General features: G+C 46.9%; 1 protein-coding gene across 2 annotated transcripts in view; it reads left to right on the top strand.

The window, feature by feature from the left end:
- The window catches only part of LOC144595595 (bone morphogenetic protein receptor type-1B), a 369976-nt gene that overhangs the window by 331247 nt on the left and 12146 nt on the right, over positions 1-26583 (top strand). Inside the window, exons 7-10 of one of the 2 annotated variants that reach the window (XM_078403165.1) lie at positions 2994-3096; positions 17663-17759; positions 19312-19450; positions 21499-21691. In XM_078403165.1, the coding sequence (XP_078259291.1) occupies positions 2994-3096; positions 17663-17759; positions 19312-19450; positions 21499-21691 (532 nt within the window). Of the gene's footprint in view, positions 1-2993; positions 3097-17662; positions 17760-19311; positions 19451-21498; positions 21692-26583 lie in introns of those variants that run through there. The other variant, XM_078403174.1, reaches the window with a different exon arrangement.

Raw genomic sequence — 26583 nt, 5'->3', positions numbered from 1 at the left:
TTAAGAGTCTTTAATCCTTGGAGAGCCGGAGGATGAGGGATGATCTCATCGAGGTCTGCAAAACCATGAGAAGAATAGATCAGGTTGACTCTTGCCCAGAGTAGGGGAATCAAGAGCACATAGGTTTAAGGTGAGGGGGGGAAGGTTTAATAAGAACCCGAGGGGCAACGTTTTCACACAAAGGGTGGTGGGTGTATGGAACGAGCTGCCAGAGGACATAGTTGAGGCTGGGATAATTGCAACATTTAAGAAACAATTAGATAGGTATATGGATAGGACAGGTTTGGAGGGATATGGGCCAAACGCAGGCAGGTGGGACTAGTGTTGCTGGGACATGTTGGTCGGCATGGGCAAGTCGGGCTGAAGGGCCTATTTACACACTCTGTGAATGGTACCCTAGCTGTCTTCCCTCAGTGCTGACTCTTGCAGACTTTACATTTTAGAGATACAGTGTGGAAACAGGCCCTTCGGCCCACCAGGTCCGTGCTGACCAATGGCCACTGGTACACTAGATCTACCTTACACTTTATTATAGATATAAAGTGTGGAAACAGTGCCCTTCGTGCCACAGAGTCCCACCGACCAGCGATCACCCTGTACACTAGCACTGGTCTACATACTAGGAACAATTTGCAATTTACAGAAACCAATTAACCTACAAACCTATACCTCTTTGGAGTGTGGGAGGAAACCGGAGCACCCAGAGAAAACCCACGTGGTCACAGGGAGAACGTACAAACTCCATACAGACAGCACCCAAGGTCAGGATTGATCCCGGGTCTCTGGCGCTGTAAGGCAGCAGCTCTACCGCTGTGCCACCGTGCCAACCCCAAGAACCTTGGAGTATTGAGTTTGGTTTTGGTCACCCTGCTATAGGGGAGATATGTTAGGCTGGTAAGGGCGCAGAGAAGATTTACAAGGATGTTGCCAGTACTTAAGGGTCTGAGCGATAGGGAGGGGTTGTGTAGGCTCGGACGATACTCCTTGGAGCGCAGGATAAGGGGTGATCTTACAGAGGTGTACAAAATCATGAGAGGAACAGATAGGGTAACCAGAGTAGGGAAATTTAGAATCAGAGGCCATAGTTTAAGGTGAGGGAGGTGAGAGGGGGGGGGGAAGCTTTAATAGAAACCTGAGGGGCAACGTATTCACACATAGGGTGGTGGGTGTATGGAATGAACTGCTGGAGGAGGTAGTTAAAGCAGGTGCTATCACAACGTTTAAAAAATATTTGGACACGTATACGGATAGGATATATGCTATTGATAATGGGGTATCACAAAATGCTGGAGTAACTCAGCAGGTCAGGCAGCATCTAGGAGAGAGGGAATGGGTGACGTTTCGGGTCGAGACCCTTGATAATGGGGTGGTTTGTGCCCATGATGGACTGGGCTGAATCCACCGCTCTCTGCAGCCTCTTGTGTTCATGTTTCTGTGCAATGGCATTGTGGTACCAGGCTCGGATGCAACTGGCCAATTTTAAACAAACTAACAGAGTGAAAAATGGCTAAATGAATGCAGCATGTTACTGAAGATAGACACAAAGTGCTGGGGTTACTCAGTGAGTCAGGCAGCATCTGCGGAGAAAAAGGATGGGTGATGGTTTGGCTCGACATACTTCTTCAGGCTGAAAGTGGAGGGGAGGGAACTGGAGGTAAGAAAAGGCCAGGACAAACCGGCAACAAATGACCAGGGAAGGATGGAGTCCATAATGACCCACTGTTGGCTGGGGATGAAGAGATAACGAAGGGGTACAGGGATGCGAAGTGTAAAATCACTAAGATGATTTGGGTGGGGGAGCGGAGGAGGAGAGAATGCAAAAGTTACTTGAAATGAGAGAAATCAACGTTCATACCGCTGGGCTGTAAGCTGCCCAGTGTTATTGCCTGTAGAAGGAATTTGAATATAAATGAAGTACCGTTTTTTTAATTTGTTTTGTGCATTGGGCATGTATGATCTAAAAAATAAGATTTTTTAGTTTATTATTATTGTCATAGTTAAAAGGTACAGTGAAAGACTTTTTTGTTGCATGCTATCCAGTCAGCGAAAACACTATACATGATTACAATCAAGCCGTCCACAGTCTACAGATACACGATAAAGGGAATAACGTTTAGTGCAAAATAAAGTCCAATAAAATCCAATTAAAGATAGTCCGAGGGTCTCCAATGATGTAGATGGTAGATCAGGACCTCTCTAGTCGGTGGTAGGATGGTTCCGTTGCCAGGTGGGAAGGAACATCCTTGTTCCCCTCTCCATTATCTTCCTATTGGAAAATCCCCTCAACTTTCCTGAAAATATGTCTGAATTGGAATATTAAAAAGGGAAAAGATGACTGTGGCGGTAGCTGTGAAAGGTGGTGCAGCGGGTGGAGCAGCCGCCTCACAGCCCCAGTGACCCGGGTATGATCCTGACCTCGGGTACTATCTGTGAGGAGTTTGCACGTACTCCCTAGGACCGCCTGGGTTTCCTCCAGGTGCTTCCAGTTTTCCCCCCCCACATGCGGGTCTTGTAGGCTAATTAGCTTCTGTAAATTGCCCCTCATGTATAGGGAGTGGATGTGAAAGTAGAATAAGGTAGAACTAGTGTGAACGGGTGATCGGTGGTCGGCGCGGACTCGATGGGTCGATGGCCCTGTTTCCATGTGTATCTCTAAACTAAACTAAACTAAACGATTAGAAAGCAAGCCCTTGGTAGTGGTAGCTTTAGGGTTGTGCAGGTCGGCTCAGGAACCCGATGGTTGTAGGGAAGTACCTGTGGCTGACCCTGACTGTGTGTGACTTCAGGCTTCTATAGCTCCTGCCCTACAGTAGCAGTGAGAAGTGGACAGGGCGTGGACTTGGTGGACCAAAGGGCCCATGTCCATGAAGTACCTCCAAACTAAACCCAACCAGATAGAAAGAGAAGAATGAAGAAGGAATCTTTTTCAAAAGATGTGAATGTTCTCACCCGTTCATACTTTCTAATTCATTCTTCCTCCTTTTCCGGTTTAGGACACACCCAAGTCATCGCAACGGAGGGCAATCGAGTGCTGCACAGACCGAGACTTCTGCAATCGAGATCTACACCCTACCCTTCCACCTCCAGAAAGCATAGGTAAAGTGTAAGAGGCATGAATAATGAAAGAACTGGATAGAGTCATAAGATCACAAGGTCATAAGATCACGAGTCATAAGATCACAGTAGAATTAGGTCATTCGGCCCATTAAATCTACTCCGCCATTCAATCATGGCTGATCTATCTCTCCCTCCTAACCCCATCCTCCTGCCTTCTCCCCATAACCTCTGACACCTATGGATGTGGAGAGGATGTTTCCACTAGTGGGAAAATCTAAGATCAGAGGGCATAGCCTCAGAATAAAAGGACAGACCTGTAGAAAGGAGATTAGGAGGAATTTCTTTAGCCTGAGGGTGGTGAATCTGTGGATTTCATTCCCACAGACGGCAGTGGAGGCCATCATTGGGTATTTTAAAAGTGGAGATTGATAGGTTGTTGATTAGTAAGAGTGTCAAAGGTTACAGAGAGCAGGCAGGAGAATGGGGTTGAGAGGGAAACATAGATCACCCATGAACGAAAGCCGATGTAAACTCAATCGGCCCAATGGCCTAATTCTGCTCTTATGTCTTATGGTCTTATGGTGTCATCTCACAGTATGTGAACTGTATTCATTAAATATTACTGCCCAGACTGGAACAAGAGGAATGAATTGATCGAGATTAAGGATAATGTGCTGAAGCAACTGAGACTAACTGGATTGGCCTACAAAAGCCAAATAGCTTGCAGTTTATCCCACAAACTCTTCACTGTTTGTGTCTCAGTTTATGGTTTCCTATCTTGCCCTCCAATCCAGTGCGAGGTTACTATCCTGTCCATGTACTCAAATTGAAGTTGCTAATTTTAAAGTTTGTGATTGAAAGATTTTTCTTAAAGGTGCAGTGAAGTTTGGGTGTTTGAGTCATAGAGTCATACAGCACGGAAACAGGCCCTTCAGCCCACATACCCATGCCGACCAAGATGTCCCATCTGCACTAGTCCCACCTGCCTGCATTTGGCCCATATCGCTCTAAATCTTTCCTGTCCATGTACCTGACCAAATGTCTTTTAAATGTTGTTTATTACCAGCCTCAACTACCTCATCTGGTAGCTTGTTACATATACCCCCCCCCCCCCCATATGTGTGTAAGAATTGTTCCTCAAATTCCTATTAAATCTCCCCCCTCCTTCCTTATACCAATGTCCTTAGAATTTAAAGATACAGCACAGAAACAAACCCTTCGGCCCACAGAGTCCGTGCCGCCCAGCGATCAACCCAATACACTAGCACTATCCTACACACCAGGGACAATTTACAATTTTGCAGAAGCCAATTAATGTACAAACCTCCATGTCTTTGGAGTGTGGGAGGAAACTGGAGCACCCGGAGAAAACCCACGTGGTCAAAGGGAGAACGTACAAACTCCGTACAGACAGCACCGTAGTCAGGATCATACCCGGGTCTCTGGCGCTGTTAAGGCAGCAACTCTACCGCTGCACCACTGTGCCTCCCTATGAAGTTAGGTCACAGGTCAGCCATGTTTCGCTGCACATCGCACCATGTTCAATGGGCTGAATGGCCTGCTCCCGTGACGAAATTCCAGCGTTCACACAAATATAAAACAGAAACAGCCAGCAGTTCATAGACACAATATGCTGGAGTAACTCAGCAGAACAGGCAGCATCTCTAGAGAGAAGGAATGGGTCAGCAGTTCAGACGGGCACCGAGGAACTGTGATCCGCCCATAATTTGCCAATGAAAAACAAATTAATTGATTCTTTCCCAAGTTCGCTCACACCCTTAGGAGTTTGAACTCTGCAATAAAAATAGACCTATTTAGCAGCAAACAACAAAATTTCTTCTGGAATCACAAACAGGTAGTGAATGAACAATTTGCCTTTAACCGAATAAATATACCCTACTCCTCGCCCTTCTTCAGACTGATGTCAGGGAAGTGGGCGGGACAGAGATAGAATGTAGTTGGAGACAGTAAGATTGGTGAGAGAACTGGAAGGGGGGGAGGTGGAGAGAGAGGGAAAGCAAGGGCTATTTGAAGTTAGAGAAGTCAATGTTCATACCGTTGGGGTGTAAGCTACCCAAGCGAAATATGAGGTGCTGTTTCTCCAATTTGCGATGGGCCTCACTCTGACAATGGAGGAGGCCCAGGACAGAAAGGTCAGATTGGGAATGGGAGGGGGAGTTAAAGTGCTGAGCCACCGGGAGATCGAGTAGGTTAAGACGGACTGAGCGAAAGTGTTCAGCGAAACGATCGCCGAGCCTGCGCTTGGTCTCACTGATGTACAGAAGTTGACACCTGGAACAGCGGATACAGTAGATGAGATTGGAGGAAGTGCAGGTGAACCTCTGCCTCACCTGAAAAGACTGTTTGGGTCCTTGGATGGAGTCGAGGGGAGAGGTAAAGGGACAGGTATTGCATCTCCTGCGGTTGCTGGGGAAAGTACCTGGGGAGGGGGTGATTTGGGTGGGAAGGGACAAGCTGACCAGAGAGTTGCGGAGGGAACGGTCTCTGCAGAAAGCAGAAAGGGGTGGAGCTGGGTTGATGTGGCCAGTAGTGGGATCCCGTTGGAGGTGGCGACAGTGTTGGAGGATTATATGCTGCATGCGACGGCTAATGGGGTGGAAGGTCAGTACAAGGGGGGAAATTCCATGTGGTGCAAAGGGTGGGGAGGGAAATGGGGACAATAGACAATAGGTGCAGGAGGAGGCCATTCGGCCCTTCGAGCCAGCACCACCATTCTCGATCAGGAGGGGGGGAAAGGGATCATTCTCGATCAGGAGGGGGGAAAGGGATGGGAAAGGGTGGATAGGGGGAGGAGAGAGGGGGGGAGGGAAAGGACAGGAACAGTGGAGCAAAATGGGGAGAGGAGGGAGAAGGGGGGATTGGGAGAGCAGAAGGGGAGGAAGGAGGAAAAGGGAGAAGAGAATGGAGGAAAAAGATGGAGGGAAAGGGTGGATCCGGAAAGGGAAGGTGGGAAAGGAGGAATGAGAGGAAGAGGGGGAAGGTGGGAAAGGGGCGAATAGGGAGAAAGGGGATGGGGAGGAGAAAGGGGGGAGGGGGAGGGGGATAGGGGGCCAAAAAGGGGCTGGGGGAAATGGGATGAAAAGTGGGAGTGGGAGGGGGGTGGGGGAAAGAGGGGGGGAAAAGGTTAGTCTTCAGTAGTCTTTGGTTCATCTCCGTGAGTTTCGTCTGGTCCACATTGTCTGATTGCACCGACTAACTGGTACAACATGCAGACTTTGCATAATAGCACTCGACAAATTGAACTCATTGATGTTCACATCAAAGGAGATTCTGTGGTGAACAGCTGGTGTGATGATATTCCAGAGGGAGGTTGGAGACCAGGGCTGTGCAAATGTGTACAACTGTTTGCCGTGGAGAGTTGTGAAGGATTACCTGTAACGATTCCAATTAGTTTCTCATCGCCTTTGATTTTGTTTGAACGTTGAGACCGTTTCAAAATTATTCTGAAGTTGTTTCAAAGCACCTCTCCCGCCTGATTATCATTGGTCTGTCATGGCCATTTAAGCTGACTGTCATATTTAATTAAAATCCCAAATCAGAGCCGTGTGCTTAGAGAAATCAAAGGACTTTTAAAGTTAAGCAATCTTTTCATGGGACGAATAATATCTCAAGTATTCCAAGGTTGGGGGAGGGAAAGATACTTTGACACTACTGATCTCCCAAGGAACAACTTGCAATACAAATTGGAGGAACAGCACCTCATATTTTGCTGGGGCCACTTACAACCCAGCGGTATGAATTTGATTTTTCTAACTTCAAGTAACCCCTGCATTCCCTCTCTCTCCAGCGCTCCCCCACTCTAGTCGTCGTACTAGTTTCGCTGTCGTCCTGCTGAGGTTCCCTGTTTGCATTACTCATTATCACCTTCCCCATTGCCAACAGGGCTGCACGGTGGCGCAGCGGCAGAGTTGCTGCCTTACAGTGCTTTCAGCGCCAGAGACGCGGGGTCAATCCCAACCATGGGTGTTATCTGTATGGAGTTTGTACGTTCTTCCCATGACCGCGTAGGTTAATTGGCTCAGTATAAATGTAAATTGTCCCTAGTGTATGTAGTTGTAATGTTAATGAGCGGGGATCACTGGTCGGTGCGGACTTGGATGGCCGAAGGGCCTGTTTCCACACTGTATCTGTAAACTAAACTAAACTAAACTAAATATTGTCAGAGTAAGGCCAAACGCAAATTTGAGGAACAGCATCTCATATTTCGTTGGGCTGCTTATAACCGAGCGGCCTGAATATTGATTTCTCTAACTTCAAGTATTTTTTTCTTTAAACCAACAATGGACCATTGTGGGCTCCACCTTTCCTTGATCAACGTTGCTGGCTTTGATCAGTCTTTTTGCATATCTTTCATTAATTTGTTCTGTACCTTTTCATATCTCTCAGTTCCCTCTCCCCTGACCTCCTCTCAGTCTGAAGAAGGGTCTCGACCCGAAAAGTCACCTATTCCTTTTCTCCAGAGATGCTGCCTGACCCGATGAGTTACTCCAGTTTTTTTAGGCTATCTTGGTGATGGAATACTTTCCATTTGCCCAATGAGGTTAGTTGCAAAAGGAGTCAAGAAGTTCAATGCTTATATTAGTCAGGTTTTGGGCCCCATATCTGAGGAGGGATGCACTGCAATTGAAAATGGTCCAGGGGAGGTTTATGAGATGGCTCGATGTGAAGAGGATGTTTGCACTAGTGGGAGAGTCTAGGACCAGAGGGCACAGCCTCAGAATAGGATGTATCTTTAGAATGACGATGAGGAGGAATTTCTTCAGCCAGAGGGTGGTGAATCTGTGGAATTTATTGCCACAAATGGCTGTGGAGGATGTCAATAGGAATTTTAAAAACGAAGATTGACAGTTTTTTTGATTAGTAAAGGTGTCTTAGGTTATGGGGAGAAAGCAGGAGAATGGGGTTGAGAGGGAAAGATAGATCAGCCATTATTGAATGGCGGAGTAGACTTGAAGGGCCGAATGGCCTAATTCTTCCATGTCTTATGAGCACATCCACTACAAGGGGAAAGGAACAGGGGTATTGGGAGGATGGAAGACCATGGGACAATTGCATCCACGCCAAGCGGGGGGGGGGGGGGGGGGGGGGGGGGGTGAGGAAGAAAAAGGGAAAGGGCCTGTTTCCATCTTGTATGACTCTATGACTATGAATGCACAGAATCTTTTACTTAGGGTGGGGCTAGGGTAGGGGAATCAAGAACCAGAAGTCATAGGTTTAAGGTGAGAAGGACAAGATTTAATAAGAACCTGAAAGGCAACCTTTTCACACCAAGGGTAGTGGGTGGATGGAACGAGCTGCCAGAGGATGTAGTTTGAGACAGGTGCAGTAACAATATTTAAATTGCAATTGACTGGTTCATGGATAGGAAAGGGTTAGATGAATATGGACGTAGACAATAGACAATAGGTGCAGGAGGAGGCCATTCGGCCCTTTGAGCCAGCACCGCCATTCAATGTGATCATGGCTGATCATTCACAATCAGTACCCCGTTCCTGCCTTCTCCCCATACATTAAGAGCTCTATCTAGCTCTCTTAAAAGCATCCAGAGAATTGGCCTCCACTGCCTTCTGAGGCAGAGAATTCCACAGATTTACAACTCTCTGACTGAAGTTTTTCCTCATCTCTGTTCTAAATGGTCTACCCCTTATTCTTAAACTGTGGCCCCTGGTTCTGGACTCCCCCAACATTGGGAATATGTTTCCTGCCTCTAACGTGTCCAATCACTTAATAATCTTATATGTTTCAATAAGATCCCCTCTCATCCTTCTAAATTCCAGTGTATACAAGCCTAGTCGGTCCAGTCTTTCAACATATGACAGTCCCGCCATTCCAGGAATTAACCTAGTGAACCTACGCTGTACACCCTCAATAGCAAGAATGTCCTTCCTCAAATTTGGAGACCAAAACTGCACACAGTACTCCAGGTGCGGTCTCACTAGGGCCCTGTACAACTGCAGAAGGACCTCTTTGCTCCTATACTCAATTCCCCTTGTCATAAAGGCCAACATGCCAATATAGAACAGTACAGCACAGGAATTGGCCCTTCGGTCCACAGTGTCCATGCCGAACATGGTGCCAAGCTAAACTAGTCCCCTCTGCCTGCAAGTGATCCATAGCCTTCCATTCCCTGCATATACATGTGCCTATCTAAAAGTGCTTTAAAAGCTAGTATTGTATCTACCTCCACCACCACCCTTGGCAGCGCATTCCAGGCACCCACCACGGTCTGTAAAATACATTCGGACATCTACTTTAAGCTTTGCTCCTCCCACCATAGAACTATGCCCTCTGGGCCTGTTTCCGCTCTGTATGACTCTATGACTGCAGCATTTGTAGAATCATATACTGTGGAAACAGGCCCTTCGACCCAACTTGCCCACACCGGCCAACATGCCCCATCTACACTGTCTGCTTTTGGCCCATATCCTTCTAAATCTGTCCTATCCATGTACCTGTCACATGTCACCGAGGTACAATGAAAAGATGTTATTGCTTGCTAACCAGTCAGCGGAAAGATCATACATGATTACAATCGAGTCGTCCACAGTGTACAGGTACAGGATGAAGAGAATAACGTTTAGTGCAAGATAAAATCCAGTAAAGTCCGATCAAAGATAGTCTGATGGTCTCCAATGAGGTAGATAGTAGGTCAGGACTGCTCGATAGTTGTTGAGAGGATGCTTCAGTGGCATGATAACAGCTGATAGTATCTGCCTCAACTACCTCCTTCGGCAGCCTAATGTTATTCTCTTCATCCTGTACCCGTACCATTGTACCTCGGTTACATGTGCCTAATGCCCTTTGTATAAAGAAAGTTGTCCCTCAAATTCCTATTAAATCTGAGCTGAGTTGCTCCAGCACTGTCCTTTTCTGTAAACCAGCATCTGCAGGTTCTTGTTTCTAACAATAGTTGTTATTTGGAAACTTTCTCCTAAACCACCCACCTCCCATTGAGCTGGAATAAATGAGGAAACTAGGTCAATGAAATGGCAAGGTTGAATATCACTCCACGTCACCCTGTAGACAGTCAGCAGAGATTAGTGACGCTAACATAAATATTTTAAATGCAACAATCAGAGGTCATTTACTATCAGTGCAAGACAAATGACTTTCTCAATCAAAGTTGCATTCTTTTCAAAACCTTGCATTGATTGCTCATCAGCAACAAATTGTAAGGAAATGTATGCATTTAAGTGGAACCATTCACATTCCTTTTAGAGCTTCCCAAAGCCTCTTGGCTTTAAAGCCAGTGAAATCCTTCTTATGCATTGCTGTAATGTGTGAAATACAACCGTCAAGAACCAGAGGACATAGCGAGGTATAAGGCAAGAGGGGGAAAGATTTAATAGGAACCTGAGAGGCAACGTTTTCACCGAGAGGGTGGTGGGTATAAGGAACAAGCTGCCAGAGGGGTAATTGAGGCAGGTAGTATTACAACTTTTAAAAGGCATATGGACAGGTACATGGAGAGGAAAAGTGTGGAGGATATGGGCCAAACGCAGGTGAGACTAGTGTAGATAGGCAAATTGATTGGCATGGACAAGTTGAACTGAGATGCCTGTTTCTGTGCTGTATGACTGTATGACAATCAATGTGCATAGCGCAACCCATAATTACCAAAGTGCTAATGACTAGCTATTTAGTTTTTTACTGACATTGATTGAGAAATTAATCTCGACCCGAAACATCGTGTGCCCATTGACACCACAGATAGAGCCTGACCCGCTGAGTTCTTCCAGCACTTTGTGTTTTGCTTATTTTCAATGAGGTGCTTTTTTGCAGTAGATGGAGCAATCCTACCATGCTTGGAAAATGTATGTCATAAAACCCCTAAGAGGGCCACAGTTTCCAAGTTCTTGTTGCATAGGAAAGCTGTTTGTGCAAGCTTGTGTTTTAATTGCTGATGGAAGGTTAGTTATGATATCATTTATTACCAGAATAAACTCGGATTCCCCACTGTATCGGAGTTGCCTCATGAGGAAAGATTACACAGGTTGAGCCTGTACTCAATAACGTTAAGAATAACATGAGCTGCTCATAAGATTCCAGTGAGGCTTGGTGAAGGATGCTGGGAGAATAGACAATAGATAATAGGTGCAGGAGTAGGCCATTCGGCCCTTCGAGCCAGCACCACCATTCAATGTGATCATGGCTGATCATTCTCAATCAGAATGTTTCACTCCATGGGGGAGTCATTGGAGCAGAATTGGGCCATTCGGCCCATCAAGTCTATTTTGCCATTCAATCATGGCTGGTTTATCTTTCCCCTTCAACCCCAATATCCTGCCTTCTCCTAATAAACCCTTGATCCCCTAACTAATCAAGAAACTATCAAGCTCCACTTTAAAAATACCCAATGACTGAGCCTCCACCGCTGTCTGTGGCAATGAATTCCACAGATTCATCACCCCCTGACTAAAGAAATTCCTCCTCATCTCCTTTCTAAAGGTATGTCCTTTTATTCTGAGGCTGTGGCCTTTGGTCCTAGACTCTCCCACTGTTGGAAACATCCTCTCCACATCCACTCTATCCAAGCCAAGGACTCATGGTCGTAGACTCCTAGAGCTACACAGCAGGGAAACAGACCTTTCGGCCCACCTTGTCCATGCCAACCAAGTTGGCATACTAGGCAAATCCCATTTGTCTTTACATTTTCATTTTGAATGTCACATGTACCGAGGTACAGTGGAAAGATTTGTATTACATGTTATCCAAATCAAATCAGATAATACTACAGATAAATACAATCAATTATTTGGCCCATAGCTTTCTAAGCCCTTCCTATTTATATCTGCCCAATTGTCTTTTAAGAGTCATGATTATATCCACTTCTACAGCTTCCCCTGGCAGCACATTCCAGATATTGACTACCCTCTGAATGTAAAATGGTTCAATGGTTCTTTATTGTCACATACATATACTTACAGACGTACAGTGAAATTATATTTTTTGCCTACAGTTCTGTAAAGTATTACCATAACTAAGCACCGTCCCTGATTAGTACAAAGTGTACAGAAATAGTCCACTGTGACCGCGTGCAAGAGTTGCCAGGTTTTAGCACCTCTTTCAACGTGTCGTCCGGTCCGAGCGGTGTCCGATCCAGGCGAGCCCCAGGCTGCTGCAGGGCCTCCAGCCATCGCCACCGTCTGGATAGTCCAGTGAACCGTCGTCACTCTCCTCGCCCAGCCACCTTCAGCCTTTGTACCTCGAGGGGACTTTGGGGCAAAAAGGTTTCCCAAAGTCCCTCTTAAATCTCTCCCCTCTCAGTATTAGAAGGAGATGAGGTGATTTTCTTTCCTTGGAGCGTTGTGATTCTTTGGAATTCTCCACCCCGGAGATAGATTTTTGGAATGTTAACAAGTTAAGGGAGAGAGGAAAATTGGGATTGAGGCCAAGATTAGATCGACCATCATTTTATTGAATGGCATATTAGCCTCCAAGGTTATTATGGTGTACACTAGAGAAGGTTGAGGTCAAACCATTGACACCAAACCACTTAGGTAGTTTAGTTTAGAGATACAATGTCGAAACAGACCCTTCAGCCCACAGAGTCCGTGCCGACCAGCGATCGCCTGTGCAGTAGCACTATCCTACACACTGGGGACTATTTACAGAAGCCAATTAACCTACAAACCCACGTGTCTTTGGAATGTGGAAGGAAACTGGAGCACCTAGAGAAACCCCACGCAGTCACGGGGAGAAAGTACAAACTCTGTACAGACAGCACCCATAGTCAGGATCACACCTGGGTCTCTGGCGCTGTGAGGCAGACTGCCCTGTGCGCTTAGCATAAATTTCCAACTCTCTGAGGTAGCAGGCAGTTCATTTATGTTGAGACCCAAGAGAATGGGCCAGTCAGACTACCGATATGCGTGGTTTGGTATGAAATGGAAGAATGGGACTGGAAAATGACCATGTGTCGAGCAATTGGCAACGGTGAATCTGAGACAATAAACTGCACAGTGGTGCAGCTACAGCCTCATGGCGTCAGAGACCCGGGTTTGTTCGATCCTCACTACGGGCGCTGTCTGTGTGGAGTTTGCACATTCTCCCTGTGACCGCGTTGGTTTCCTCTGGGTTCTCTGGTTTCCTCCCACATCCCAAGGTCATGCAGGGTTTGTAGGTTAATTGGCTCTCTGTAAATTGCGGCCAGTGTGCAGATGAGTGGTGTAACACGAGGGGAGTTGATGGAAGTGTGCGGAGAATAAAAACTGGGATTGATGTAGGATATTTGTGTAGGTTGTTGGTGGTCAGCATGGACTCCCATATCCCAAAGATGTATGGACTTCATTGGCCTCTGTAAAATTGCCCCTAATATGAAGGATGAGAAAGTGGGATAACGTGGAACTGGTGTGAACGGTTGATCGATGGTCAGCGAGGACTCTCTGGGACCTGTTTCCATGCTAAGCTAAAATAAAATGGGACAGAAGGAGTAACTTTGAAAATCACTTGAAGCCAGAATCTTGTCCAGCAGTTAATTTTGGTGTAACCGTGTGCTGGGAGCATGTGCGATGTGATGCCTGTACACTTGAATCCATTGGAGAAGGCACAGGAGAAGATTGTTGACTATGCAATATCGAGGTCCAAGGAATATTCCCTATTGTTCTGGCTTTCCACCGTTCACTTTGACCATGCAAGCAGGTATTGACGGAAGTCAGCTGGATAGTCGGATGCTGCAAAGAATTGCAAAGACATTAATTCACCCATGATGGGATGTTAAGAATCTGTGAGCTTTCACTGTTGTACAGGATCAAAAGACATAAGGTCATGTCACCAGTGATTGGAGCAGAATTAGGCCCATTCGGCCCATCAATGTCTTGGCTAGTCAAAAAATGCTGGAGTAACTCAGCGGGTCTGCAGCATCTCTGGAGAAAAGGAATCGAAGACCTTTCGGGTCGAGACCCTTCTTCAGACTGTGAGTCAGTGGAGAGGGAAACTAGAGATATGAAAAGGTACAAAGAACAAATGAATTAAAGGTACGCAAAAGGACAAATCAAAGCCAGCAACGATGATCAAGGAAAGGTGGAGCCCACAATGGTTCATTGTTGGCTGTGGAGAAGGTGATAACGAGTGGATAAAAACAGTGAAACTAAGCAGGACGACAGTGAAACCAGTACGACGACTAGCGTGGGGTAGGGATGGAGAGAGAGGGGATGCAAGGGTTACTTGAAGTTAGAGAAATCAAACTTCATACCGGTGGGCTGTAAGCTGCCCAAGCGAAAAGTAGTGTACTTCGGAATTCCTTGAAAAGACATACCACATGGAGACTTCAAAACTCGATAAGTCGTATTTGAAGTTGTGTTAATTGAAGGATTATGGTGTGTTGCAAAGTGGTAATAAAACTCTGAGAGACATGGACTTCTTCAGATCATGTGCTAATTATTCTATTGCATTCACATGCGCCTAGCTCATGTACAATTATGTTAACATGTCATACACATGTAGAACTGTACAACTCCTCCCCCTTCTGGTGTGGGGTAAACTGACTACCCCCCACACCCGCTCCAATCTTTCAATCTTTGCACATCCCCAATCCTTTCCACTCGTCACTTTAATTTCATGTTTCATGTATTTTGTGTTTTTATGACTGTTGGCAGATCAATTTCCCTCCTGGGTTAAATAAAGTTCTATTGTATCGTATAGTACATGGGGTTTATATATGTACACGCAAATAATCCAGGGAAAAGACTGCTTGTCCCTTTGCGAGTGTGCTTCGGTTTAGGATTAGGAGGTTTAGGTTTATCATTGTCACGTGTACAGAGGTACAGTGACAAGCTTTGTTCTGCATGCTGTCCAATCAGATCAGATAATACTGTACGTAAATACAATCGTCAAACTCAAGCACAATGGGTAGAGCAAAGGGGAAGATACAGAGTGCAGAATATAGTGCTCAGCATTGCAGCCCAACAGTTCCAGAGACAGTCTGATGTCTGCGGTGGGTTAGAGGTGGCAAGATGAAGTGTAGACGTAGTCAATGGCAGGGAGGCTGGTCTGTGTGATGGACTGGGCCACCTCCATATCTCTCTGCAATTTCTTGTGGTCTTGGGCTGAGATGTTTTAGGTTAAAATCAGTTTATGTTATACAATCCAAACATCTGGGCCTCTCTTTATGCCTTTATCCTGTATCTGTACACTGCAGATGGCCCGATTGTAATCATCTTTCTGCTGACTGGTTAGCACGGAACAAAAGCTTTTCACTGTACTTCGGGACAGGTGACAATGAACTAAACTTAACTAAACTTTACAAACCATTGCCTAGCTGGGAATGCAGGGAAAGAAAAAAAATTACCATGTGCAATAGTAGAAAAAATACTATCACAGAGCGGCTGGGCCATCTCGGGTAAAGCTGAAATGAGATGCAATTAATTCCTTGTCTAGCATTGAGCCAGTTAATGTTAGTCACCCCATCACAGAAAGGATGTGGATGCTTTGGAGAGAGCGCAGACAAGGTTCACCAGAATACAGCCTGGATTGGAGGGTATTAGCTAGAAGTCGTTCACTGTTTGCATCACTCGTTATCACCTTCCCCACAGCCAACAATGGATCATTGTGGGCTCCACCTTTCCTTGATCATCGTTGCTTGCTTTGATTTGACCTTTTGCATATCTTTCATTCATTTTGTTCTATATACCTTTTTACATCTCTCGTTTCTCTCTCCCATGACTCTCAACCTGAAGATGGGTCTCGACCCAAAACGTCACCTATTCCTTTTCTCCACAGATGCTGCCTGACCCGCTGAGTTACTCCAGCACTTTGAAGGGCCTGGTTCTGCACTGTATCTCTAAACTCAACTAAACTAAACTATAAAGACTCTCTGTGTTGTTATATCATAGCTCTGGCCACTGTCTTTAGCGCACAAAATACTGGCAAAATTGTAAATTGTCCCTAATGTGCAGGATAGTGCTAGTGTACGGGGAGATCGCTGGTCATTGCGGACTCAGTGGGACGAAGGGCCTGTTTCCGCGCTGTATCTCCAAAACTAAACAATGTCCAACATGTTTCAAATTGATAGTCCCTGACACTTTAAGCTGTTACAAACCACACATTTCAGAAGGAAATAAAATGCTGGGTTTAAATGTTAAACTGTTGATAAATGGTGTAAGACATTGCAGTCATGCACTGGAGTGGGAAAGGGTTCCCTGGAGTCAGGTCTCAGTTTCAGCTAATGCTTCAGTGGAGCTGAGACCATTCACACCATTCGTCTTGTGCTACAGGACGGAGAGACCTTTTGTTTTTCCTTTCTCTCCTCTCTTGTAAATGATTAGACATGAAGATTTTCCCCCGGAACCTGAGCCCCGTGATTAGGTCTTGATCCATCTCCTGGTGCTCAGGCAAACACAGATTTGAGGAGATTACGAATTGTCTCGCTGTTGTCTTGCCGAGCAATGTACCGCATGTCACTTCCAGCAGACCTGTCTGGTGGTAAGAGAATACTCCCTCAGGGATGGCCCTTGTCTTTTCTTTTTCTGTGCTATCATGAATCAGAAATCTAATAGCGTGATATCGCCGGAGATCAATGGGTGTCAGATTCAATCCCTCTCACTTTATTCAGCATTTTGCCTTTGCCATCAGCGTATGTTGTCCACATAGTTGAGTTCCATTTAGAGATACAGCGCGGAAACAGGCCCTTCGGCCCACCGAGTCCGTGTTGACCAGCGATCCCTGTACACATACACTATCCTACACACACACTAGGGGCAATTTACATTTATCGCAAGCCAATGAACCCACAAACCCTGTACTTCTTTGGAGTGTTGGAGGAAACTGAGGATCTCGGAGAAAAGGCACGCAGGTCACGGGAAGAACGTACAAACTCCATAGTTAGGATCGAACGGGGGTCTCTGGCTCTGTAAGGCAGTAGCTGTACTGCTGTGCCTGACCCACTGGGTCCTTCTCTCATTATCCAATACCCTCTTATCCCCATTCCTCACCCGTCTCACTCCAGCCTCTGTCCAGCCATCAGCCAATCAAACCCCCCTGTATCCCCTGTATCCGCGTAGTGTTGCCGGGCATTGTCCCGTCCCCACCTCTTTCCAAGCTTTCTTCCCCACTACCACAATCAGTTTGAAGAAGGGCCCCGATCTAAAACGTCATCTATCCATGTCCTCCAGAGATGCTTCCTGACCTGCTGAGTTACTCCAGTACTTTGTGTCTTTATTTTTGTCATTCCAGTCATCCTCCTCTGCACCCTCTCCAATGTTTCCACACCCTTTGCGTAACGGGGCGACCAGAACTGCACACAATACTCCAAATGCTGCCCGACCAAAGTCGTATAAAGCTGCATCGTGACTTCCCGACTCTCCTGGCTCAATGCCTCAGCTAATGAAGGCAGGCATACCATATGCCATCTTTACCACTCGATCCACTTGTGTTGTCATTTTCAGGACTTAGACCCCAAGATCCCTCTGTACATCAATGCTGTTAAGGGAAAAACACAAGTGCTGGAGTAACTCAGCAGGTCAGGCGGCATCTCTGGAGAACACGGGAGGGAGAAGTCTGCTTTGATGACCATCGGTCATGACTCGGTAGCTGGTTTGTTTGTGTGGTTGGGGTAACCTCCTTGTGATTCTGTGCCTTCCTGCAGATTATGTGGACGGAAGTACTCATCACATGGCCCTGCTCATCTCTGTCACGGTCTGCTGTATCATCCTGGTCCTTCTCATCACCTTCTGCTACTTCAGGTGAGTCCCTAGCTGGTGGCAGTCGCTGACTGTCCCGACAACATGGTTCAATCGGGTTTTTTTCAATTCAGTTCAGTTTAGTTTAGTGTCACGAGTACCGAGGTACAGTGAAAAGCCCTTACCATGTGCTATCCAGTCAGCGGAAAGACAATGCATGATTACAATCGATCCATTTACAGTGTATCGATACATGATAAGGGAATAACGTTTAGTGTAAGGTAAAGACAGCAAAGTCCGATCAAAAATAGTCCGAGGTTATCAAAGAGGTAGATAGTACTTCAGCACTGCTCTCTGGTTGTGGTAGGATGATTCAGTTGTCTGATAACAGCTGGGAAGAAACCGTCCCTGAATCTGGAGGTGGGTGTGCATTTTCACACTTCTATACCTTTTGCCTGATGGGAGAGGGGAGAAGAGGGAGTGGCCAGGATGCGACATGTTCTTGATTATGCTGCTGGCCTTGCCAAGCTACGTACAGTGAAAATTGCTTTTGCCTACAGCTCAGCAAGACGATCACCATGCATAAGCACAATCCCCCGGTTAGTACAGAATATACAGAACAGCCCTCAGGTTCTGGCGCCATCTTACACTCCCAGCTGCAGTTGGCCACAGAGGCCCATTGCAGCCGTCGCCTCCATTCTGTTCGTCCTGTGAACCGTCGTCCCTCTCCTTGCCCGGCCACCAGGGGGCGCCTCCCGCAGCCGACCTTGAAGGCACAGAATGTAAGACCCTTGGTTCATCTCACCAGCCCCTTGTCCGTCGCTGTCTCCCTCCATCCTCCTCTCCGATTCCCGGTCTTCAGGGGTTGGGCTCGGTGGGCTTCCCTGTCCTCTCCGCTCTCCCCTCCTCTCCCCAGGTGGGTTCCTCATTGATTGGGGATGCGGCTGGCCAGGACCTTCACCATGCCCCCACCCCGACCTCCCCCTCTCCAATACGGTACGGTGTGCCCTCAGCAGAAGCCTCACTTTTGTTCCCCTCCACCCCCACCTCATCAAGTTCCGGGGATCAGTCTGAAGAAGGGTCTCGACCTGAAACGTCACCCAGTGATGCTGCCTGTCCCGCTGAGTTACTCCAGCATTGTATGTCAGTGGCCAGGGCCTTCTCGTGAAACACAGAAGAGTACACACAGCAACAGGCTCTGCAGCCCACCACGTGTGTGCTGAACATGATGCCACGTTCCACTAAACATCATTGCCTTTATCCTGTATCTGTACACTGGACAGCTTGATTGTAACCATGTATCGAGATTACAGTCATCACGTATAGTCTTTCCGCTGACTGAACAGCACGCAACAAAAAAATACACGTGACAATAATAAACTAAACTAAACTGGCGCAGCGGTAGAGTTGCTGCCGTACAGCACCAGAGACCAGGGTTCAATCCTGACTACGGGCGCTGTCTGAACGTAATTTGTACGTTCTCCCTGTGAGCGTGTGGGTTTTCCCCGGGTGCCCAGGTTTCATCCTGCACTCCAAAATCCGAGTGGCATTGCTAAAAGAAATGTGCTGATGGACATGGACTCGTTGTTTTAATGCTGCTCTCTTCTGTGTGCAGATATAAGAGGCAGGAGGACAGGCCGCGGTACAACATGGGCATTGAGCAGGATGAGACTTTCATTCCTGCCGGTGAATCCCTCAAGGACCTCATTGAACAGTCACAGAGCTCGGGCAGTGGTTCCGGCCTCCCTCTGCTGGTAAGCGACTTGTACTGCGCACGTCCCATTGAAACTGAAATGAGTTCCTGTGGGCACCTCATTGTGGTCTTGCTCTTTTCTTGCCTGCACTTTCTCTGTAACTAGAGTCACAGTCATACAGTGTGGAATCAGGCCCTTCGGCCCAACTTTCCCACACCGACCAACATGTCCCATCTATACTAGTCCCACCTGCCTGTGTTTGGCCCATATGCCTCGACAACTACCCTATAATAATAATAATAATATATTCCTTTATTTGTCCCACACCGGGGAAATTTGCAGTATTACAGCAGCAAAGTGGATAGCAAGAGACATTCATTATAAATAAAAATAAAGATAAGGATAATTGTCATCATTTACTGTGTTTGTTTTTACTGTTACTGTTTACTGGTCTGTTGACTGGTCTGCTGGGAGCAGTGCTGGTTGTGCAGTCTCACAGCAGCGGGAAGGAAAGACCTCCGATATCTCTCCTTCACATACTTGGGGTGAAGGAGTCTGTCACTGAAGGAGCTACTCAGTGCAGTGACAGTGTCCTGCATGGGGTGGGAGTCGTTGTCCAGCAGCGATGTTATCTTTGCCATCATCCTCCTCTCTCCCACCGCCTGCACTGAGTCGAGGGGGCAACCCAGGACAGAGATGACCTTCCTGATCAGCTTGTTAAGTCTCTTCCCCTCCGCTGCTGAGATGCTGCTGCTCCAGCAGACCACTCCATAGAAAATGGCTGATGCAACCACAGTGTTGTAGAAGGTCCTTAGGAGTGCCCCCTGCACTCCAAAGGACCCGAGTCTCCTCAGCAAGTATCCATTAACCTGTCTAAATGTTTCTTAAACTTTGCGATAGTCCCTGCCTCAACTACCTCCGGTAGCTCGTTCCCTGCACTCACTACCCTTTGTTTGAAAAGTTACCCCTCAGGTTCCTATTAAATCTTTCTCCCCTCACCTTAAAACTGGTTCTCAATTCCCGTACTCTGGGCAAGACACTCTGTGCGTCTACCCAAACTATTCCTCTCATACACCTCTGTAAGATCACCACAACATTCAAAGAATGATGCCTGTCCATTCCTCCTGCAGATCCTGCCGCTCCTGTTGAGCTTTTTCCTCATCTCCGTTCTAAATGGTCTACCCCAGATTCTCCCCCAGATTCTCCGCCAGATTCCATTATCTGCAGTTCTTTGTGACTGTTGGTGGTTAATAAATAAATAAAGTGCTGTGGGATTAGTGCAGGAAGGTGGAGCAGAGGTGAAAGATATGCCATGCCCTTCCCGAATGGCAGAGCAGGCCAGAATGGCCTGGTTGTGTGTCGGATGTTCTTGGGAGCAGCAGCGTTGGAAATAGGAGCAGAAGGAGCCTGGCCTGCCTATCCTGCCTGCCCTGCCTGCTCACCAGTGTGGAGGATCTTAGCTCATCTGATCTCAGCCTCATCCTCAGTCCCACTGCTCTGGTCCCCAGCTGGTGACTGCTGACAAAACCAGTCGACATCAGAGTTCCATCTCTTGCTAATGTTTAGCAATGTCTCCTCCACTTGTTTGTGTTAAACATACATATGTGTGTACACACAAATGCACATGCACACACATGCATAATAGCGATCTACACAGAGGCAAGGTGCACATAGAATTTTACACGCATGCACACAAATATAAACACATGCTCCTCCATACACACACACACACACACACACATATACACACAGTGATCTACACAGATGCACACATGTGCAGGCAAATACACAAATGCATGCACATAAATGAACATATATGGTCTCAACGCACACTGACACATGTACATGCACGTATAAACACATGCTTCCCCCATCGCACAGACACACACACACGCACACAGGCACACATATACAAACACACACACAGGCACACATATGCAAACACACACACAGATATGCGCACAGATACACAAATACGGAAACACACACAGATACACAAACACACACACACACACGCACACACACACACAGGCGTGTGCATAAACATGCGTGAGTAGTTTGTTTTGGGCTGTGCTGAAGTTGCTGCTGTTTGCTCTCCCTTTCACCAGGTACAAAGGACGATTGCTAAGCAGATACAGATGGTGAAGCAGATTGGGAAGGGCCGTTATGGTGAGGTGTGGATGGGGAGGTGGCGTGGTGAGAAGGTTGCCGTGAAAGTCTTCTTCACCATGGAGGAGGCCAGCTGGTTCAGGGAGACGGAGATCTATCAGACCGTGCTCATGAGGCACGAGAACATTCTGGGTGAGTTTTAGTTTTTAGTTCAGAGATAAAGTGCGTAAACAGGCCTTTCGACCCACTGAGTCCACGCCGACCAGCGATCCCAGTACGCTAGCACAACCCTACACACTAGGGACAATTTACAATTTTTACCAAAGCTAATTAACCTACAAACCTGTACGACTTTGGAATGTGGGAGGAATCCAGAGCACCCGGAGAAAACTCACATGGTCAGATATCATACAAATACTGTACAGAAAGCACCTGTAGTCAGGATTAAACCCAGGTTTAGTTTAGATTAATTTAGTCAATGTTTGTGCCAAACATGATGCCAAGGTAGACTAATCTCCTCTACATGCATGTGATCATTATCACTCCATTTTCTGCATATCCATGTGCCTCTTAAATTCCACTATTGTATCTGCCTCCACCACCACCCCTGGCAGTGTGTTCCAGGCAAATGAATTGCTAAATTCAACCATGAAATGCAACCTTTTTCAACCCAACCAAAAATGCCTATCCATGGTCCCCCGAAATGTTGTCTGACCTGCTGAATACTCCAGCAGTTTGTGGCCTGTTCCTATGATCTATTATTTAGTTTAGTTTAGAGCAAGTTTAGTTTAGTTTAGAGATACAGCATACAACCAGGCCCTTTGGCCCACTGAGTCCACGCTGACCAACGATCACGACATACTCTAGTTTTGTCCAGCACACTAGGGACAATTTACAGAAGCCAATTAACCTACAAACCTGCACGTCTTTTGGATGTGGGACGAAACCGGAGCACTCGTAGAAAACCCACGGCGTCACAGGGAGAACGTACAACCTCCAACAGACAGCACCCATAGTCAGGATCGAACACGGGTCTCCGGCGCTGTGAGGCAGCAGCTCTACCGCTGCGCCACCATGCTGCCCCTACTGCTATGCTCTTATCGTCTTGCGTTCACGGAGGGTACAAGACCAGCAAACGTTATGGCTGTCGCACGGTAGACCTGCGCTGCAAAGCTAGCTGTGCCTCTCACAGAGCTGTTCCAGTACAGTGACTGGCATCTACCCAACAATGGAGAACATTATCCAGGTACATCTTGTTCACACAGTCTACTCTCAGTCAGCAGAGAAGTCAAGCATTATCACACTGTGAACGTTCCAGACAATGGCAAGAGGTCCTTGTGTCTTCTTTTGACCTGCACTCATCAATAACCTGCTCACTGACGCCAAGGTTGGGTTACGCCGTAAGCATTCTGCTCCATACCCCACGACAATGCCTCACAGCACCAGAGACCCGGGTTCCATCCTGACCGCGGGTGCTGACTGTGTGGAGCTTGCACGTTCTCCCTGTGACCGCCTGGGTTCCCTCCGTGTGCTCCGGTTTCCTCCCACATCACAAATTTGAGCAGGTTTGCACGTTAATTGGCCTCTGTGAATTGTCCCTAGTTAATAAGTTAGAAATAGTGTATGGCATCGCCGGACTCGGTGCGCCAAGGGACCTGTTACCACGCTGTATGTTTAAAGTAAACCATACAGTTACAAGGACTATCTGCAAATGTGTAGGGCTTGGATGGGAAAATGGGATAACATAGAACTAACGTGATTAGTACGGATGTCAGGGGTTATGGGGAGAAGGCAGGTGAATGGAGTTGAGAGAGAAAGATAGATCAGCCATGTATTTTGGGAAGTCAAACCAGGGCAGGACCTTCACAGCGAATGCAGAGCCCTGGGGAGTGTTGTAGAGCAGAGGGATCAAGGAGTGGACGTTCATAGTTCCCTGAAAGTGGTATCACAAGTGGATACAACTCTGGGCAAAAGAGTGTGCATTTACCCGTCTATACCCCTCATGGTTTTGTACACCTCTATAAGATCACCCCTCATCCTCCTGCGCTCCAAGGACTAGAGTCCCGGACTGTTCAACCTCTCCCTATAGCTCCGGCCTTCGAGTAAATCCTCTCAGCACCCTTTCCAGCTTGACAACGTCTTTCCAATAACATGGTGACCAAAACCATGGCTTGCTTCAAAGTCACAAGGAAGTACATTATTATATTAAATTGTTTTAAATGCATTCACTCACATGATGTTAGTTTTGCAGGTTAGGCTGGCATTTACTGCTCACCTCTAAATGTCCAGATGGATCAGTACCACACAGGAATGGGCTCTTTGGGAAACCAGAGCACCCATAGGAAACCCTGCAGTTATACAGGGCCCTAGTGAGACCGCACCTGGAGTACTGTGTGCAGTTTTGGTCTCCAAATTTGAGGAAGGATATTCTTGCTATTGAGGGTGTTCAGCGTAGGTTTACTAGGTTAATTCCCGGAATGGCGGGACTGTCATATGTTGAAAGACTGGAGCGACTAGGCTTGTATACACTGGAATTTAGAAGGATGAGGGGGATCTTATCGAAACATATAAGATTATTAAGGGGTTGGACACGTTAGAGGCAGGAAACATGTTCCCAATGTTGGGGGAGTCCAGAACAACGGGCTACAGTTTAAGAATAAGGGGTAGACCATTTAGAACGGAGATGAGGAAAAACTTTTTCAGTCAGGGAGTTGTGAATCTGTGGAATTCTCTGCCTCAGAAGGCAGTGGAGGCCAATTCTCTGAATGCATTCAAGAGAGAGCTAGGTAGAGCTCTTAAGGATAGCGGAGTCAGGGGTTATGGGGAGAAGGCAGGAACGGGGTACTGATTGAGAATGATCAGCCATGATCACATTGAATGGCGGTGCTGGCTCAAAGGGCCGAATGGCCTCCTCCTGCACCTATTGTCTATTGTCTATTGTCACACAGTCACAGGGAGAATGTACAAACTCCACACAGACAGCACCTGAGGTCAGGATTGAACCTGGGACTATTTGTTCTCCCTGTGACCGCGTGGTTTCCTCCCACATTCTAAAGATGTGTGGGTTTGAATCAGCCTCTGTAAATTGTCCCCTAGTATGTAGGGAGTGGATGAAAAAGTGGGATAACATAGAACAAGTGTGAATGGGTGACCGATGGTCGGTGTGGGCTCAGTGGGTGGAACGGCCTGTTTCCAGGATGTATCTCTACAGTAGACTGAATTGTGTTGTTTTACAGTCACCATTATCAAGACTTGCCTCTTCCACATCGATGCTCCTCACCACCCCCATCCCACAACTTTCTCCCCTGTGTCTTGGGAATGTGTTGTGGATTAAAGGTGCCTGGAAGGTGACATCACAGGTGGATAGGGTGGTGAAAAGGCTTTCGGCATATTGGCCTATGATATATCCGTCAGAGTATTGCATATAGAAGTTGGGAGATCATGTTGCAGTTACATAAGACATTGGTGAGGCCGCATTTATAGAGTATTATATTCAGTTCTGGTCTCCATGTTATAGGAAAGATGTTGTCAAGTTGGAAAGGGTACAGAAAAGATTTACGAGGATGTTGTCAGGACTCGAGGGTCTGAACTATAGGGAGAGGTTGAGCAGACTGGGACTCTATTCACTGGAGCGCAGGAGGATGAGTGGGTGATCTTATAGAGGTGTATAAAATCATGAGAGGAACAGGTCAGGTAAATGCACAGTCTCTTGCCCAGAGTAGGGGAATCGAAAACCAGAGGACATTGGTTTAAGGTGAAGGTGAAAAGAATTAATAGAAATCTATGGGGGAAAATTTCCATGCAAAGGGTGGTGGGTGTATGGAACGAGCTGCCAGAGGAGTTAGTTGAGGCTAGGACTATCCCAACATTTAAGAAACAATTAGATAGGAGCATGGATCGGACAGATTTAGAGGGATATGGGCCAAATGCTGGAAGGTGGGACTGATGTAGATGGGACGATGTTGGTCGGTGAGGGCAAGTTAGGCCGAAGGGCATTTTTCCACACTGTATGATTCCAAATGAAATGGGACGGATTGAAAAGCTGAGAGAGCTGTGTCTCTCACTCTATCAAGGGCTTGACGAGCTGCAGACGATCGCTCCCCAGGGTCAAATTGACTTTCAGAACGTTTGAAATCCAATCCCTGCTGTCAGCCCTCCTTCCACTGGAGGGTATCGGCTTTATTTTAGGTACCTCTCTTTCAGGTGACCTTGTAATGTCAATCGCCGAGCTCACTCCCAGCGGGCCCTGGTACTGTGCTCAGCTCAATCTGCACAAAGGAGGAAATAGTCTGACATTCACAATCAGGGTGTCTGTGTTTGTACATAAGAACAAAGAGACCCGGGGCTGTACATCCTTGCAAGTTGCAGGCATTTAGCGTCATAGCGTCATTTAGCCCAGGAAGAGGCCGTTTGGCCAACTCGTCCAACTAATCCTTTCATCTACAGCTAATGGGATCACAAGACATAGGGACAGAATTAGCCCATTCGGTCCATTGAGTCTCCTCTGCCATTCAATCATGGCTGATCCATCTTTCCCTCTCAACCCCATTCTCCTGACCTCCCCCCACAACCCTTGACACCTTTACTATGCAAGATTCTGTCAATGCCCACCTTAAAAATACCCAATGACTTGGCCTGCACACCTGTCTGTGGTAATGAATTCCATGTTCTAGACTCTCCCACTAGAGGAAACATCCTTACCACATCCACGTCGCGTGGCTCATAGGTAGAGTTGCTGCTTTACAGTGCCAGAGACCAGGGTTTGATCCTGACTTAGGGCACTGTCCGTACGGAGTTTGTACGTTCTCCCTGCGACCGTGTGGGCTTTCTGCGGATGCTCTGGTTTCCTCCAGCACTCCCAGGACATGAAGGTTTTGGAGTACGGCATAAAGGTTTTAGACAATAGACAATAGTACAGAACTTTATTGTCATTGGGTACAAATACCGAACGAAATTACAGCAGTCACAAAACACAAAAAAAAAAAAAAAAGTACACAGGACACACGACCCCAAGACAAACATCCATCACAGTGAGTCTAAACACCCCCTCACTGTGATGGAAGGCAACAAAACTTCCACTCTCT

Source organism: Rhinoraja longicauda, chromosome 1 (assembly GCF_053455715.1).
Source record: "Rhinoraja longicauda isolate Sanriku21f chromosome 1, sRhiLon1.1, whole genome shotgun sequence".
NCBI classification, from domain to species: Eukaryota; Metazoa; Chordata; class Chondrichthyes; order Rajiformes; family Arhynchobatidae; genus Rhinoraja; species Rhinoraja longicauda.
This window is presented reverse-complemented; position numbering and strand designations above follow the sequence as displayed.